Source organism: Gossypium hirsutum, chromosome A09 (genome assembly GCF_007990345.1).
Source record: "Gossypium hirsutum isolate 1008001.06 chromosome A09, Gossypium_hirsutum_v2.1, whole genome shotgun sequence".
Classification (NCBI taxonomy): domain Eukaryota; kingdom Viridiplantae; phylum Streptophyta; class Magnoliopsida; order Malvales; family Malvaceae; genus Gossypium; species Gossypium hirsutum.
In genome coordinates, this window is record NC_053432.1 from 3,752,389 (window position 1) to 3,765,826 (window position 13,438).

Here is a 13,438-nt window from a genome sequence, read left to right on the forward strand (position 1 = left end):
CAAGAAGTCATCATCAAATCCTTCTTCCTCCATCGACATCACTTGTTCATAAAGCTGTGCTGTATTGTCGGCAGTAAATTGTTTCAAAGCATTAGCAATTTTGCCAAGTTGCTCACCCACAAATTTAATTTGTTCATCAACGAGACTTTCTTGACCACTTTTTCTTTTACGTTTGGATGTGCCAGATGAAGATACATTTGTTCTTACCTCTTCAGCCTCTTTATTGTCGCAGTCTACAGGCATTGAATCTTCATTATCATCATCCAAATCTATGTCAGCAAATGTTCTGGAAAAACTCCCTGTTGCCATATCTTTGCCAACAACCACAGCCATTTCATCATAATGATCAATGCTTTTATTCAAAAATGGTTCATACTTCTTGTGTGCCTGTTGGATATTATACACAATTAGAATAACAAGTAAAAACAATTGAAATATACTTAACATATATATACATATATTACCATCACTGTTGCATCGTATGTCGCTCTATCACATGTGATCATTTTCATGTTATCATCCCATCCAAAACCACTTTCACCTCGAATTTTGCATATAATCTGGCACTGGTTTTTTACTGTCCTCAAATGATTTTCCACGTGCTTTGTATCGCATTGGACTTGGAATCTAGAAGAAATGGCGTCGGTAACTCGATTAATAGAAACTGATTTGAAAGTATTAGAAGGCTTATTTCCTTTTCGAGCCTCCTCTGCTAGAATTTCAAGGAAAACATGTTCCATCGGTTTTGTCCACCTGAATTGCTTGGAGATCCCTTCTTTGTTGCCCTTACCCATTCTACATTAAATAATTGTCATTATCAATAATTTCAATATCCAACAAGCTTAAAACATAATAATCAATTCAATATCCAACAATGTTAAAACATAATCAATATCTAACCAATTCAAGACATATATCAAAATCCAACAATCTAAAATTTGACAATGTTATTATCCAACCAACATTTACAAAAAAAAAACATCAGTCTAAAACATACATAACATAGAAATAATAACCCTAAGCCTAAATCTACCTAATATTTCTAGCCATGTAATCAGTCCACATAGTTTCTGCAATCTCATCTCTCTTAGCAGACCATTCTCTTGCTTCTTGTCTTTCTTCTCGCTCCGTGAGAGTTTGTATTATCGAATCAAACTCAGACTCCTCGTATAATCCTTGATTAAGTAAATCACTAGGATCAACTCCCATTATATGATTATGAATGATACAACAAGCCAAAACTATATCTACTTGAGTTTGAAAATTCCAAAATGGTTCAGCATCTAATACACGAAACCGTTTCTTTAAAATCCCAAAAACACGTTCAACAGTGATCCGTAATGATGAATGTCGAAGATTAAAGAGTTCCTTTGCATTTTCAGGCCCTTCAGCACCAAACTCTTTTAAATGATATCGGACACCACGATATGGGGTAATACATCCAATTCGGATGCCATATCCAGCATCAGCAAGATAATATTTACCTACAATTTTACAATACGTAATTAATACTGATAAACTATGAGCTTATTGGAACTATTTGTGATAAATATTACCTTCTGGAATTCTTAATCCTCTTGGGCGTGAAAGTGCATCACTTAAGATACGAGAATCATGTGCACTACCTTCCCAACCAGCTAGAACATAGGCAAATTTCAAATCAAATGTAATGGCAGCCAATACATTTTGTGTCGTCCCCCCTTTACGGCTACGAAATCTTCCTTCAATGCTAAGTGGAACGGATGCACGAATATGAGTTCCATCTAATGCTCCAATACAATCTTTAAAATAAGGATAAAACCTTGGATTGTTTCTAATTTCACTAGGAGTTGACTCATCAGGTAATCTAATAACTAGTCTATACAATTTCAAAATAGCTCTCAATACAACCCTAAAGTAATGGTGAACTGTCTGAATTGATCTATAATATCTAGATCCAATCACTCGAAACCTTACATTATGACCAATTATATGTAAAAATATAACTACTTGCTCCCTAATATCGACAGATTTAGACGATTGTAACAAATTATTCGTACTAAGAATATCACATAAATTAAAAAAGGCGATCGGTCTCATCCTTATTATATCAATGCAATGCTGGTCACCACTATATAAAATACTATTAATATAGTTTTCTCTTTCATAATCTCGATTCTCACGAGGGCGAGAAGCAATTTTCTTCCTAGTTTCTAATTTTTTAATCCAAAGAGCCCCAAAAGCTAAAACTGAAGCCACAACTCCGGCAATTGCCATTTGATTTTGATTACGATCCATCTACACAAAATAATGCCACACAAATATATGATCACTACTACAAAAGATGTAAGATTTTCATAAGATCACATAAAGTTACCATGAGTAAAAAAGTGCATACATACATATCAAGCTAATTGTAATTGCCCAATAATAATTTTTTTAAAGTAGCACTTAAATATTGATCATAGTTAATACAATACTTCAATTGGTGCAAGAGTTTTAAATATATTGATCATGTATTAAAGTTACCATGACTTAAAATATCTTTCATGTATTTGTTATATATTGATCATAGTTAATAATATGTTTTTATAAAGTTATTAAAATATATTGATCATGATTTTATAAAGTTAAGATCACTTAAAATATATTGCTCAAAAGCTATAAATGTTGATGCCTCTTTTTTTAAAATATAAAAGAGTTTTAAATACTTCAATTGCTATCAAGTGTGTTTTCTTTTTTTATTTCAATATAAACAAAAAAAATTGACAATGTTATAAAATTTTTTTATTTCTATTTTTATAATTTTTTAAATTATAAATTGATTACTTTTTATAAAAAATAAATAATGTTTAAGTGCACTGCTACAATTACTATATATACAGTTAAAATTTCGGACATAATTAACAAAAATATCAGTCTTATCATAAATATAACAGCTCATCACTGCCATTTCCCAACAAATTACAGAAAAAATGTAAATCAATAATAAACCATACCCAAGCACATCCAACAACCATTTAATTCACTTGAACCGAATTATAACAACCACAAATGCTTATTAGAAGGCTTATCATAAATCAAGCACACCACAAACCTCTTATGAAAATATCGACCAAGGCCACCAACACGAGTACGAATGCTGAGGTAGAGGCTAGGACAGCAAGAACTATACAGATGGAGGTCAAGCATACAAAGAAATTAGAACCGTTAGGAGCAATAAAAATAGAAGCTAAGACAACATCAGTCTTGCCATCATCAATAAACATAATCAAAATCCAAATCAATAAACATACAAAAATTGGGTCATCTTCAACAGTTTATTTTAACACAATTACATCCAACTTGTATAAATTAAAGACAACATCACATGTTTTTATCTTTTCACTTCTATAATAATTAAATTTATATCGGTATTAATTAGAAACTCCAACATTTCATCCATAATTCCTGATATAATATTAACAATAATCATCCTCAACAACTCTCATTACCATATTAACAATAATCTGTAGAATTATGAGCTAAAAACATGTGAACTTCGCTCGTGTGAATGGAAGTAAAAAGAAAAATAATTATTCATAATTTATGATTAGTTTCTTTAAAAAGAATTAACTTATTTTAAAGGCAATTATTATATAAAATATCCAAAAGCCGTAAGCAGTATCTACATATAATTCAAACTGATTTTTACTGTCAAAACATACTAACCCTAAATAATGAGTTCAAAGTTTAATTAACAAAACCCTTGCTAATTGATTCAGCCATTCCATGCCAATGTATTAGTGTTTGAAAGAGATAGAGACAGTTGCCACAAACAGATGTGAACTTCATTTATGCAATTTAGGATTGGGATGGAAATTAGTGGGCAAGGCCTTCTGGTGTAACCTACCAAACAAACGAATGTGCCCTAAATTTTCCCAAAATGAGAATCTATACAAATTTGATGTGGTTGTGGTTGTAGGGTTGGATTTTTTACTTGGCCAAACCAGAATGCAACCTATCAACTTGTTAAAGCAAACCAACAGTTGATTGAACCTTAGGACGGTAGCGAAAGGAACCTTCTAGCTAACCGGGTCAATTCAAACTCACAACATACTCCATGGAATTAAGAATCCAACGTAATTGGTTTTCTCCAGCGGCTCTTTTTTCTATATTTTTTAAGATGGCCCTGCTACGTCTTCCCATTACAGAGCAGGCCTGACTCTCGTGAGCAGGTCCGCTGGAATTGAAAACCCTTTCTTCCGCCCTCGCCACTTCTTTCGCTGACCCTATCCACCCCCTTTCCGGAATACCAGATCAAGAGATGAATTAGCGGATCACAGGGCTAAGTCGAAGCATGCCTGAACCTTCTTTAGTTTAGTAGTGAGCCGTACCGAGCAGCTCCTAGCAAGGGCTTCAAGATCATAGTAATGCCTGCTAAAATTTTCCTTGGGTACGAATGTCATGTTCAAAGCTGGTTTCTCTAGACACCATGGAAAAGATCACTGACGAGCTCAAAAAGTTTAAATTGTCAGTTTCATCCTCTTTATGAGCCTGAGATCATAATCATATGGGTCAACAATTCTCATTTCTTAGTTACAGAAAGCCCTTCTCAAGGAAGTAAGCCAAAAGCCACTCATCTGAGCCAGCGGATTCTCATTCTGCTGTGCCGGTGCGCAAAGCAAGCACGCTTAGACTGCGATGTACCTTATTCTAGCTAACAGCTTAATTTGTGCTAACAGGACCAGGACATCCCTTTCTGGGCATATTCCTTCGACTTTTGATGAAAAAAAAACAACCTATTTTCCCACAACTTATTCTGGAATAACCTATTCTTAACAATTTATGGCATCGGATCGGCTAAGTATCTTGATTCGTCTAGGTCCTGCCTTGGTCTCTAAGCTTAAGCCTTGCTAACGGTTTTCAACCTTTATACCTCACTCAGGGCATAGCTCGAATCTAAAAAAGTTTTCTAAAGTGTTCAGAGATCGTCTGTGAACAAATCGGCTCTTGCAAGAGAAGACAGATCCATAGGCAGCAAAAGAAGACTTTCGCTAAACAACAGACAGCTTCACAAGAGAAAGGAAAAGGAGTCGATTCCTTATTCTATTATGGGTAACGAAAGTTGGAGTAGCAGGATTCGCATATATACCAGTGTATGTGAGAGTTTAACTACACATGCAGTTCAAAAAACCAAATAAAACCATTTTCGACAGAATATTTCCCACAGAAACAGAAACAAAAACAGAAAATACAAACCCAGCATGTCTTACCTGAAATTTCCCATAGATCTGACGGAAATGGTGGTCGGAGAGAACGTATTGTGGGGGAAAATCAGTCGACAGATCTTGTGGGGGTTTGGAAATGGAAGGAAATGAAGGAATGAATGTTTTAGAAGGCTGGAGAGAATATGGAAAATGTCTTACCGAAATGAAGGGTGTAAGACATTTTCCCCAATTTTGTAATAGCTTTTCCCGTGTCTTGGAATTGGTTTTACAAAAGGAAAATATTTTCCTACTATCAAACACTGGAAAATGTGTAAAACCAATTCCGGAATTGGTTTTCCCCCTATCAAACACAGCCTAAATATTGATATGAAATTTTTCTAATTTATATATATATTAATATAGGATATATTGAGAAGTTGACGCTGTCATGACTATCAATGTATCAATATTATCAATATTAAGTGAGATGATGAAATACAAATTAAGTAGCAACTAGATTAAAAAAAAATCAATTATCAAATATATACTTTTAGATAAGTTAAGAAAGTACAGTAAATAAATTATTGAATAAATTCTTTTTACTTATTGACAATTTAGTCGGTTAAAAAATATTTCTTTAGGTACGATTCAGAGAAAAAGTATGTGTCAATTGCTATCCGTGTTTTGATTGGAAGGCGTATCATCCGTGTTGCAATTGGAATACACATCATCATCAACTTGACCCGAATCAGGTTGACGGAAAGCCCGACCCGAACCCATCATGCTAGCCAAGCTAGCAAAAGCAAAAACCGACTGCAAAAATTCCAAACCATTGATCTCCCCACCCTCAATTCTTCGCCGGCCACCATTACCCTCACCACCTCCTATTTCAGCCGTCTCAGGCAGCATCAAGAATCGACAAACCGGGCATAACCCATGGATCAACAACCACTTCTCAATACAACCCGAATGAAACACATGCTTACATGGCATCTCCCTTCCTTCTTCTTCAACTTCAAAATCTTCCAAACAAATACAACAATCTTTGCCACTCTCTTTCACTTTTATCCTCGGCATTGCTTCTATGGAAGCTTTGGAAGCTGGCGCCGGCCTAAGTTTATTTTCGCTGAGGACTCCTACGCCGCCGATCTGGAAAACTACGTAAACGACAGGACTAGGCTGTTGGCTCTGGGTAGGAGCTTCCGCCATACTAGGAAAATCAGAGAAGCTTAAAGAATCTCTAAGAAGAAGAAAGAGAAAACTTTGAATTGAAAAAAAAAATGTGGAGAAAGAGAAGATTTTTATAAAAGGAATCCAAAAGCCTGGAAAGTTCGGGATTCCAGGATGTTTGATGATTTCGTTTGAAATTACGTAAAATAGATTCTAGAAGTTTCTATTTTATTCATGTATTTTCTCTTATTTTTGAATAATTTATCCACTTAATAAAAAAATTTAAATAATTTAGTCATCAAATTATAACTCTTTTAATTAAGTGACTAAGACAAAAAATTATCTAAAGTTTAATGCTTAATGGTATAGTTTACTCAAAAAAGTTATATTTAATCTTTATATTTTAATTTGATCAATTTTAATTTTTAAATATTTTAAATTTTAAAATTTTAGTCTTAACCCAAATAAGAATAATTAATTCATTTGGTTAATATTATCAAATATCATTTTTAAATAAAATAATTAATTAAAAATATATTTCATATTAAATACAATCATTCGTACATCACACGAGAATCTAGTTGTCCTCTATATTCATATAAAATTATCCATTCATTATACTTTAAAAATTAATTAATTATAATTTTATATTAGTCACTATTATCGACGATAGATATTCTGATTAGGTTACAAAAAATACCTTAAAATTTTTGAATTGCTTATTATCAATTGTAATATTCTAATTATCAAAATAATAAATGTAAATTCACATAATATTATTTTACATTAATTATATAAAATAAATATATTATTTAATAAATTTTGAAAAAATAAACACAGTAAACATGACATTATGGACTAACTACGAATCCTGGCAATGTTGGATACAATACATGCACAACAACAAAAAAAAGAGAGCAAAAAAATAGGAATACAACATTAATACAACATTTGAAAACGAGACCCAAAATTTGTGGTAAAAAGGTGATAAGAGGGTTCATTCAGATCAAACAGAGCTCTCACCACTGATATTTGGCTGCAACAAGCACTTCCTCATACTTCTCAGCTGCATTGTCCCAGCTCAAATCTTGCTTCATTCCCCGTATTTGTAACCCTTCCCAACTTGTTTTATACTGCCGATACGTCAACAAACAGTTACCTAATGCATGTATCAACTTGCCTGCATCCGCACTGTCAAATGTCCACCCGACCCCCGACTCTTCAAACGGATTGAATTGCTGCACTGTATCTCTCAGTCCACCAACTGCATGGACAACTGGTATTGTTCCATAGTTCATCGCATATAGTTGGTTTAGACCACAAGGTTCAAATCTTGATGGCATGAGTAAAATATCAGCCCCGGCTGTTATACGGTGAGCTGTCTTTACAGAAAACCCTACCCATCCTCTTACTTTGTCACGATGTTCGTTTTCGAACTGTCTAAGCATCTGTTCTAGGTCAGGTCTGCCGGTGCCTAACATGACTAATTGCACATCTTGGCCTATCATCCAGGGAATTGCCTCGGCAATTAGATCAACACCTTTTTGTTGATCTAGTCTCCCAATAAAGCCAAGCAGTGGGACATCTTCGCGAACTGGCAACCTGAGCTCCTTTTGTAGCGCGGCCTTGCATTTAGGTTTACCGGTTTGCAGTGTTTCCAAGGAGTAGTTAGTATAACCATCGGATTTGAGGTGAATATCGTATTGTGGATTCCATTCCTTTGTATCGATTCCATTGACTATTCCCCTCAATTTCCAATCATTTTCATTTATGATCCTGTGCAAACCCCAACCACCATCTGCAGTTTTAAGCTCCCAAGAATATCCATGGCTAACGGTGACTACTTGGTCAGCCGTCTTTAGTCCGGCCACAAAGATATTGAAGTGATCACCTCCAATCAGATCATATAACTTGAAAAGGTCCATATAGTGTTCTGGTAGATCGACATAGCTGAAATCCTCCACAGGCCCCCGACCCTGGATTCAAATAATCAAACATACTTGTGTTGGATGTATACGCAAATACAACACAAACCCAAGCCCAAGGAACATAGCTCGAATCTTTCCACTTTTTGGTTATTAATCATGCATTCCGATGCAAAAATGTTTAGAGATAAAAAAGTGAATATGCTTGGGAATCAGTTTCATTGTCATGAAATGCAAAGGAAAAATACCAATGATCCGAATCTGTTTTCACTATAAAAGATTGCATCGAGAGAATCCTCCAAAGGACAAACCTGGTGAGCAATATTATGGATAACAAGAACGGATCTCGTGAAGGACATCAAACCATTGTCCCGATAATATGCCTTCAAGTACACTGGCAACAAGGCCGTATGCCAATCATTAGCAATGAAAACCAGATTACCATCTCCGTAACAGCCACCTCCACAAGGAACATGCCAAGGAACCTGAAAAAAATAAACCGACTTCTTCAGTTTCCGACACTACTAAGATATAATCAATATTCGACTCAACTAAAATAAGTCAATTTCTACATATTCTTAGGCAATCTAGTAATCGTACCTCAACTGCTGCTTTGCAAAACAATACCATTCGCTTCAAAATATCCTACACCACAAGACTAAAGTTAATTAAAATCAAAATATTTGAACATAGCCATGTTGGAAACATGCTGGTATCCAACCTCACACTTGAATTCGTGTAACATACATAGACTACAACCAGCCAATCACACTAATATAAGATGTTAACAAAGCACTATAAAAGACATTCTACCAGTCGGTTTCCTCCGTATATGTTATTCTGCATATTCTGAAACATGGGACTATCCACGAAAACAAAATCAACACCATCTACATAGGCTTGGAAATAGGATACTTCCAGCTCCTGCAAATAACATAACATGAGAAGATTATGCTGTAGGATTACCCGATTTTGTTTAGCCACCAAAAGCTAAGTAATTTACGACAATATGCAATAGCGCTGTCTTACCTGACCGTTTACCTTGTACCTCTTTCGAACTCCAGTATCTTGAGAATCAGCATAATTAGCATATCGAGGTGCCACAACCTAAGCAAAAAACAAATTTTTTGCTAAGAAGCCATATTAAGTAAGTGCCATAGCCATCCGTAGGTTGATCATTGGGAACAAAGATACAAAATATTACCATAACCCTGTGTCCACGACGAGCCAAAGCCTTTGGCAAAGAACCAGCAACATCTCCTAGCCCACCTATAATAACAACGCATTAGCCTCCAATTACATTATGAAGGATGGACAAGTTATACAATGCCTGCCTATCAAGAACAGAAAAGAGAGACTGCCACCTTGGATTATCTATCAAATGGTATATTACCTGTTTTAGACCATGGGGCACATTCTGCTGCTACTAATATAATATTCATGACATTTACACCAGCTAGCGGCGGGGGTTTTTCATCTTCAACTGCAGCATCATCTACCTCAGCAGCCTCTTTCGAGTCTGCTTCAGTTGAACTTTCTTCCTCTTCGTCTGTAACTTGGGCTTTGGAACTCGAGAGATAAGAAGGAAGCACATCAGACTTAAATGCTTTAGAATCAATGGTTTTGGATTGTTTGATAGAACCATTATTAGAGGAAGCCTTTTCAGGAGCCAAATATAGTTCCGGTTTCTCTTGGACTTCAACCGAAGGTAGAATCTTTGATACATTCTTCGTAGTTGAATTAACATGACTGCTTGAAGAAATGCTACCATTTTTCACTACATCCACTCTGTTATAGCTTCCAGAAGTAAGATCTGGATTGGGAAGAGAGCTATCCCCTGAACTAAAATCTTCATCTTCATCTTGGTAGGTAACACTACCTTTTATGGAAGAAACCAGTTTCCTTCTTTCAGCTCTGCCATGGATATAGAAAATCAATAACATCACTAAGGTTTCAATTTTCACTAACCAAATCAGCAAGCGCTTATAGCTCTTGAAAGGCAAGAGTTGACTCATAATATCTTAAACATCGAAAATTTTATCATTCATAAAGCTAGTTGATGTTTAGTATGATTGCAAGTGCTAAAAGGTTTTCATCACCAAAATTTCGACCACTGTAGCAACATGAAGTTCAGAGTCCACAATGCCGAATGAACCAAGAAATAGACTGATAGCCACCAAGAACCAAAAATACCAAATGCTTGTTAATGTAGAAGTAATCTAACACTTCAATAGTAATCTGAGGAGTTCAATACCGGAAAAACAGATACCGGTTCCGCAATGACATTACCGATTCTGAGTAAATATATATTTCAGACACCACAGAGGAGTAAAAAAAATACCCTTTATGAATGTAAATTTGTAATCTAAAAGCTTGTTGAGTAATATGAAATGGCAGATTCCAATGGAACCCTATCTCTTGAACTAATCTACAGAGACTTACTGGCTATTACAGATATTTTATTTCTTGATCCCTTAAAAAATTGTTAAGTCCAGAAAGATTGATAGCCATAATTCCCTAATCCCAAGTTTCTTTATCTTTCTTTGCTGCAAAAGGTAATAGTTACAAAGTCCACATTCAATAAAGTAAACAAAGAATGAATCACTTTGAAACATATATATATATATATATATAACATAAAATTTTAATCCAAAAGAAACACGATTTACAAAAAAAAAAAAAAGAAATTAAGAAAGAAAGGGGTACCTGTTGAAGTAGGTCTCTTTGCATGGCAAGAACTTTCTTGCTCTTTTCAATGGTAGCCTGAAGTGAATTTTCAGAGTCATCACCATCACCAAAACCAACAACATCCCCAGTACTAGCTACTCTCAAAGGCTTAAATCTAGAAAGCTGTTTCCCTTTGTTATAAAACAAAGAAACCCCACCATTCACAACACCCAAAGCCTTCGTCTTTCTTGACCTAAAAGTTGAAAAAACAAAAGCTTTACTTTCTCCATTTCTTTCAATTATAAAAGGTGAAGAACAACTATTACCAATGGAAGCCATTTTTTCAAACTAACGAATCTTTAGCAATTACAACATAATTTTGGGGAAAATGGGTGAATGGGCAAATTATTTATAGTGGAAAGGTATGGTTTCTTTTTCTTTTTTTTTTTACATCAAAAGATTGGGTGAAAAAAAAAAAACCATGGAAATTAAACAGGAAAATCTGCGTTGTTCTTTTAAGTGGGTCCCAAGAATTTGGAAATCATGGAGGATAAAATGTTTTTCTATTTAAATTTTCTCTTTTTCTGAGGTTCAAATTAGCTGAGAAATTGGGAACAGAAATTAGGAAGGTTGCTTTGCTACAGATCTGGTTTTGGGCCATGATTGTGAGAAAACAGATGAGAGGTTGATGAAATTTTCTGTTATCGGTTTAATTTAATATTTTTAAAGTAATTAATATAAGGTCTATGTCTGCTATTAGACCCTCTACTTTGTGTTGGTTCTCGATTTAGTATCTATATTTTTAAAATTTTGAAATTTCACTCCTGAACTTAAATTTGATCGGTTAAATTACAGGGTAATCTATAAAAAAGCCACTTTTGTTTGTCTCATGTTACATTTTAGTCACTTATGTTTAAGATGTTATGTTTTAGGATCACTTATGTTATTATTTTATTACAAAGTGATCACTCTACTGTTAAGTTCTGTTATCTCTCTAACGGTAATTGTAGGTGGCAGTCCAACTAAATTATATGTGCCAACTTAGATTTCTAGATGGGGTGAAAATAAATTTTTAATTAATTAAAATTTTCAAACCTAAACCTTAACTAGAAAAACGGTTCATCTCCTCTTTTTAATTTTTCTTTTGTCTTTTTTTTTCAATGGGTTTTTTTTTTCATTTGACTGGAAAAACTATTATTAAGATCAAAATAGTTAAAATCAGCAATAAGAAAGAATAATCTAGAATACCCACAAAGAGATTGTGAACATACAAGTTGATTCAGATCAGAAAAAATTTGATTGAGAAATCAATTATTCAAGAATTGTGAAAGAACTAGAAAATATAATAATTAGGAACAAGAACAGTGAAAGTAATAGCCCTTTTCTGGAAATTTTAAAATTAGCTTGAATGAAACATGTTTCTGGTTGCATTTTATGGGATGTCTATTGACACAAAATAAAATACATGTTTACAAAAAATTTCAAAAAGTAGAAGAAAATAAAAAATTTTAATCTAGGGTTTTATTAAACAATAAAATATCTAATCTTTTGTTTTTCAGTACTGAATAAAAGAGATAGAGGAATACAAAGAAGACATACCTGAATCTTCCATTGAATCTATCTTTATGAAGCAGTCAATTTGATTTCAACAATTTTGAATAATAGTTTTTCAGTCAAATGAGAAAAAAAAACCCATTGAAAAAAAAGAGATGGAAGAAAAATTAAAAAGAAAATATGAATAGTTTTTTTAGTTAAAGTTTGGGTTTAAAAATTTTAATTAATTAAATAATTAAAAATCTATTTTATCCCATTTAGAAATCCAAGTTGGCACTTAAAATCTAGTTGGACTGCCAGGTAGGATTACCGTTAGAGAGATAACAAAACTTAACGGTAGAGTGGTCACTTCGTAACAAAATAATAACATAAGTGACTAAAACATAATATTTCAAATATAAGTGATTAAAATGTAACCTGAGGCAAACAAAAGTGACTATTTTTATAGATTGCCCTAAATTATATTATTAGTCTTGTATCGTACGTAAAATTAGAGATTTTGTCCATGTTCTCTAACTGGATTGCTTTTAGTCATTCTATTTTTTTTAATTTTGAAAATTTTAATTTTAATGTAAACTATAATCGTTAAATCTATGTACTAATTTTTGTAACTAGTTATTCATATTTTCGTTAAAAAAATGATTTGACTATTTTTGTCAAATTTAGCTTAAAAAAATAAGAGTCAAATTGATAAAAAAAATATAAATGTTAAGGGTTAAATTTACTATTATGTCATTAGAAATCCAATTTTACTATAAATTTACTATTATGTCATTAGAAATCCAATTTTACTATTGGTAAATTACACTATTAGTCACTAAAATATGGGTAAGCTTTTGTTTTGGTCACTTAACTAAAGAGCTACAATTTGGTCATTGAACTATTCAAAAAATTTTATTTTAACCACTAGGCTGTTAAAATTAATGCTATATAGCTTTTTTTGTTCGTACTAGT

The 13,438-nt window shown here is 33.5% G+C and overlaps 3 protein-coding genes across 3 annotated transcripts; all 3 read right to left on the reverse strand.

The window, feature by feature from the left end:
* Window positions 1-203: 203 nt before the first annotated feature.
* On the reverse strand, window positions 204-5,491 carry LOC121206749 (uncharacterized). Its single transcript, XM_041077826.1, has 4 exons — window positions 5,235-5,491; window positions 3,077-3,148; window positions 465-795; window positions 204-233 (listed from the first exon to the last, which is right to left on the reverse strand). Exons 1-4 carry the CDS (start codon window positions 5,246-5,248, stop codon window positions 204-206), a joined length of 447 nt encoding a protein of 148 aa, XP_040933760.1. The 5' UTR covers window positions 5,249-5,491.
* Window positions 5,492-5,629: 138 nt separating this feature from the next.
* LOC107889863 (E3 ubiquitin-protein ligase MPSR1) lies at window positions 5,630-6,532 on the reverse strand. Its single transcript, XM_016814412.2, has one exon. The coding sequence runs from the start codon at window positions 6,375-6,377 to the stop codon at window positions 5,835-5,837; it is 543 nt and encodes a 180-aa protein (XP_016669901.1). The 5' UTR covers window positions 6,378-6,532; the 3' UTR covers window positions 5,630-5,834.
* A 601-nt stretch (window positions 6,533-7,133) lies between these two features.
* LOC107888584 (granule-bound starch synthase 2, chloroplastic/amyloplastic) lies at window positions 7,134-11,583 on the reverse strand. Its single transcript, XM_016812748.2, has 9 exons — window positions 11,257-11,583; window positions 10,970-11,183; window positions 9,657-10,177; window positions 9,468-9,532; window positions 9,293-9,370; window positions 9,077-9,187; window positions 8,864-8,908; window positions 8,575-8,748; window positions 7,134-8,314 (listed from the first exon to the last, which is right to left on the reverse strand). Exons 2-9 carry the CDS (start codon window positions 11,071-11,073, stop codon window positions 7,358-7,360), a joined length of 2,055 nt encoding a protein of 684 aa, XP_016668237.1. The 5' UTR covers window positions 11,074-11,183; window positions 11,257-11,583; the 3' UTR covers window positions 7,134-7,357.
* Window positions 11,584-13,438: the final 1,855 nt, after the last annotated feature.

Excerpts from the sequence above, each read along its gene's own strand:
- LOC121206749 (XM_041077826.1), bottom strand. Across the intron at positions 796-3,076 it reads GGTCGATATTTTCATAAGAG|AATGGGTAAGGGCAACAAAG; the intron begins GTTTGTGGTGTG and ends TATTTAATGTAG. Across the intron at positions 234-464 it reads CATACGATGCAACAGTGATG|ACTGCGACAATAAAGAGGCT; the intron begins GTAATATATGTA and ends CAATGCCTGTAG.
- LOC107889863 (XM_016814412.2), bottom strand. The coding sequence starts at position 6,377 with ATGGCGGAAGCTCCTACCCAGAGCCAACAGCCTAGTCCTGTCGTTTAC.
- LOC107888584 (XM_016812748.2), bottom strand. The coding sequence starts at position 11,073 with ATGTTGTTGGTTTTGGTGATGGTGATGACTCTGAAAATTCACTTCAGG. Across the intron at positions 10,178-10,969 it reads AAAGAGACCTACTTCAACAG|AGCTGAAAGAAGGAAACTGG; the intron begins GTACCCCTTTCT and ends TATCCATGGCAG. Across the intron at positions 8,315-8,574 it reads TCCATAATATTGCTCACCAG|GGTCGGGGGCCTGTGGAGGA; the intron begins GTTTGTCCTTTG and ends ATTTGAATCCAG.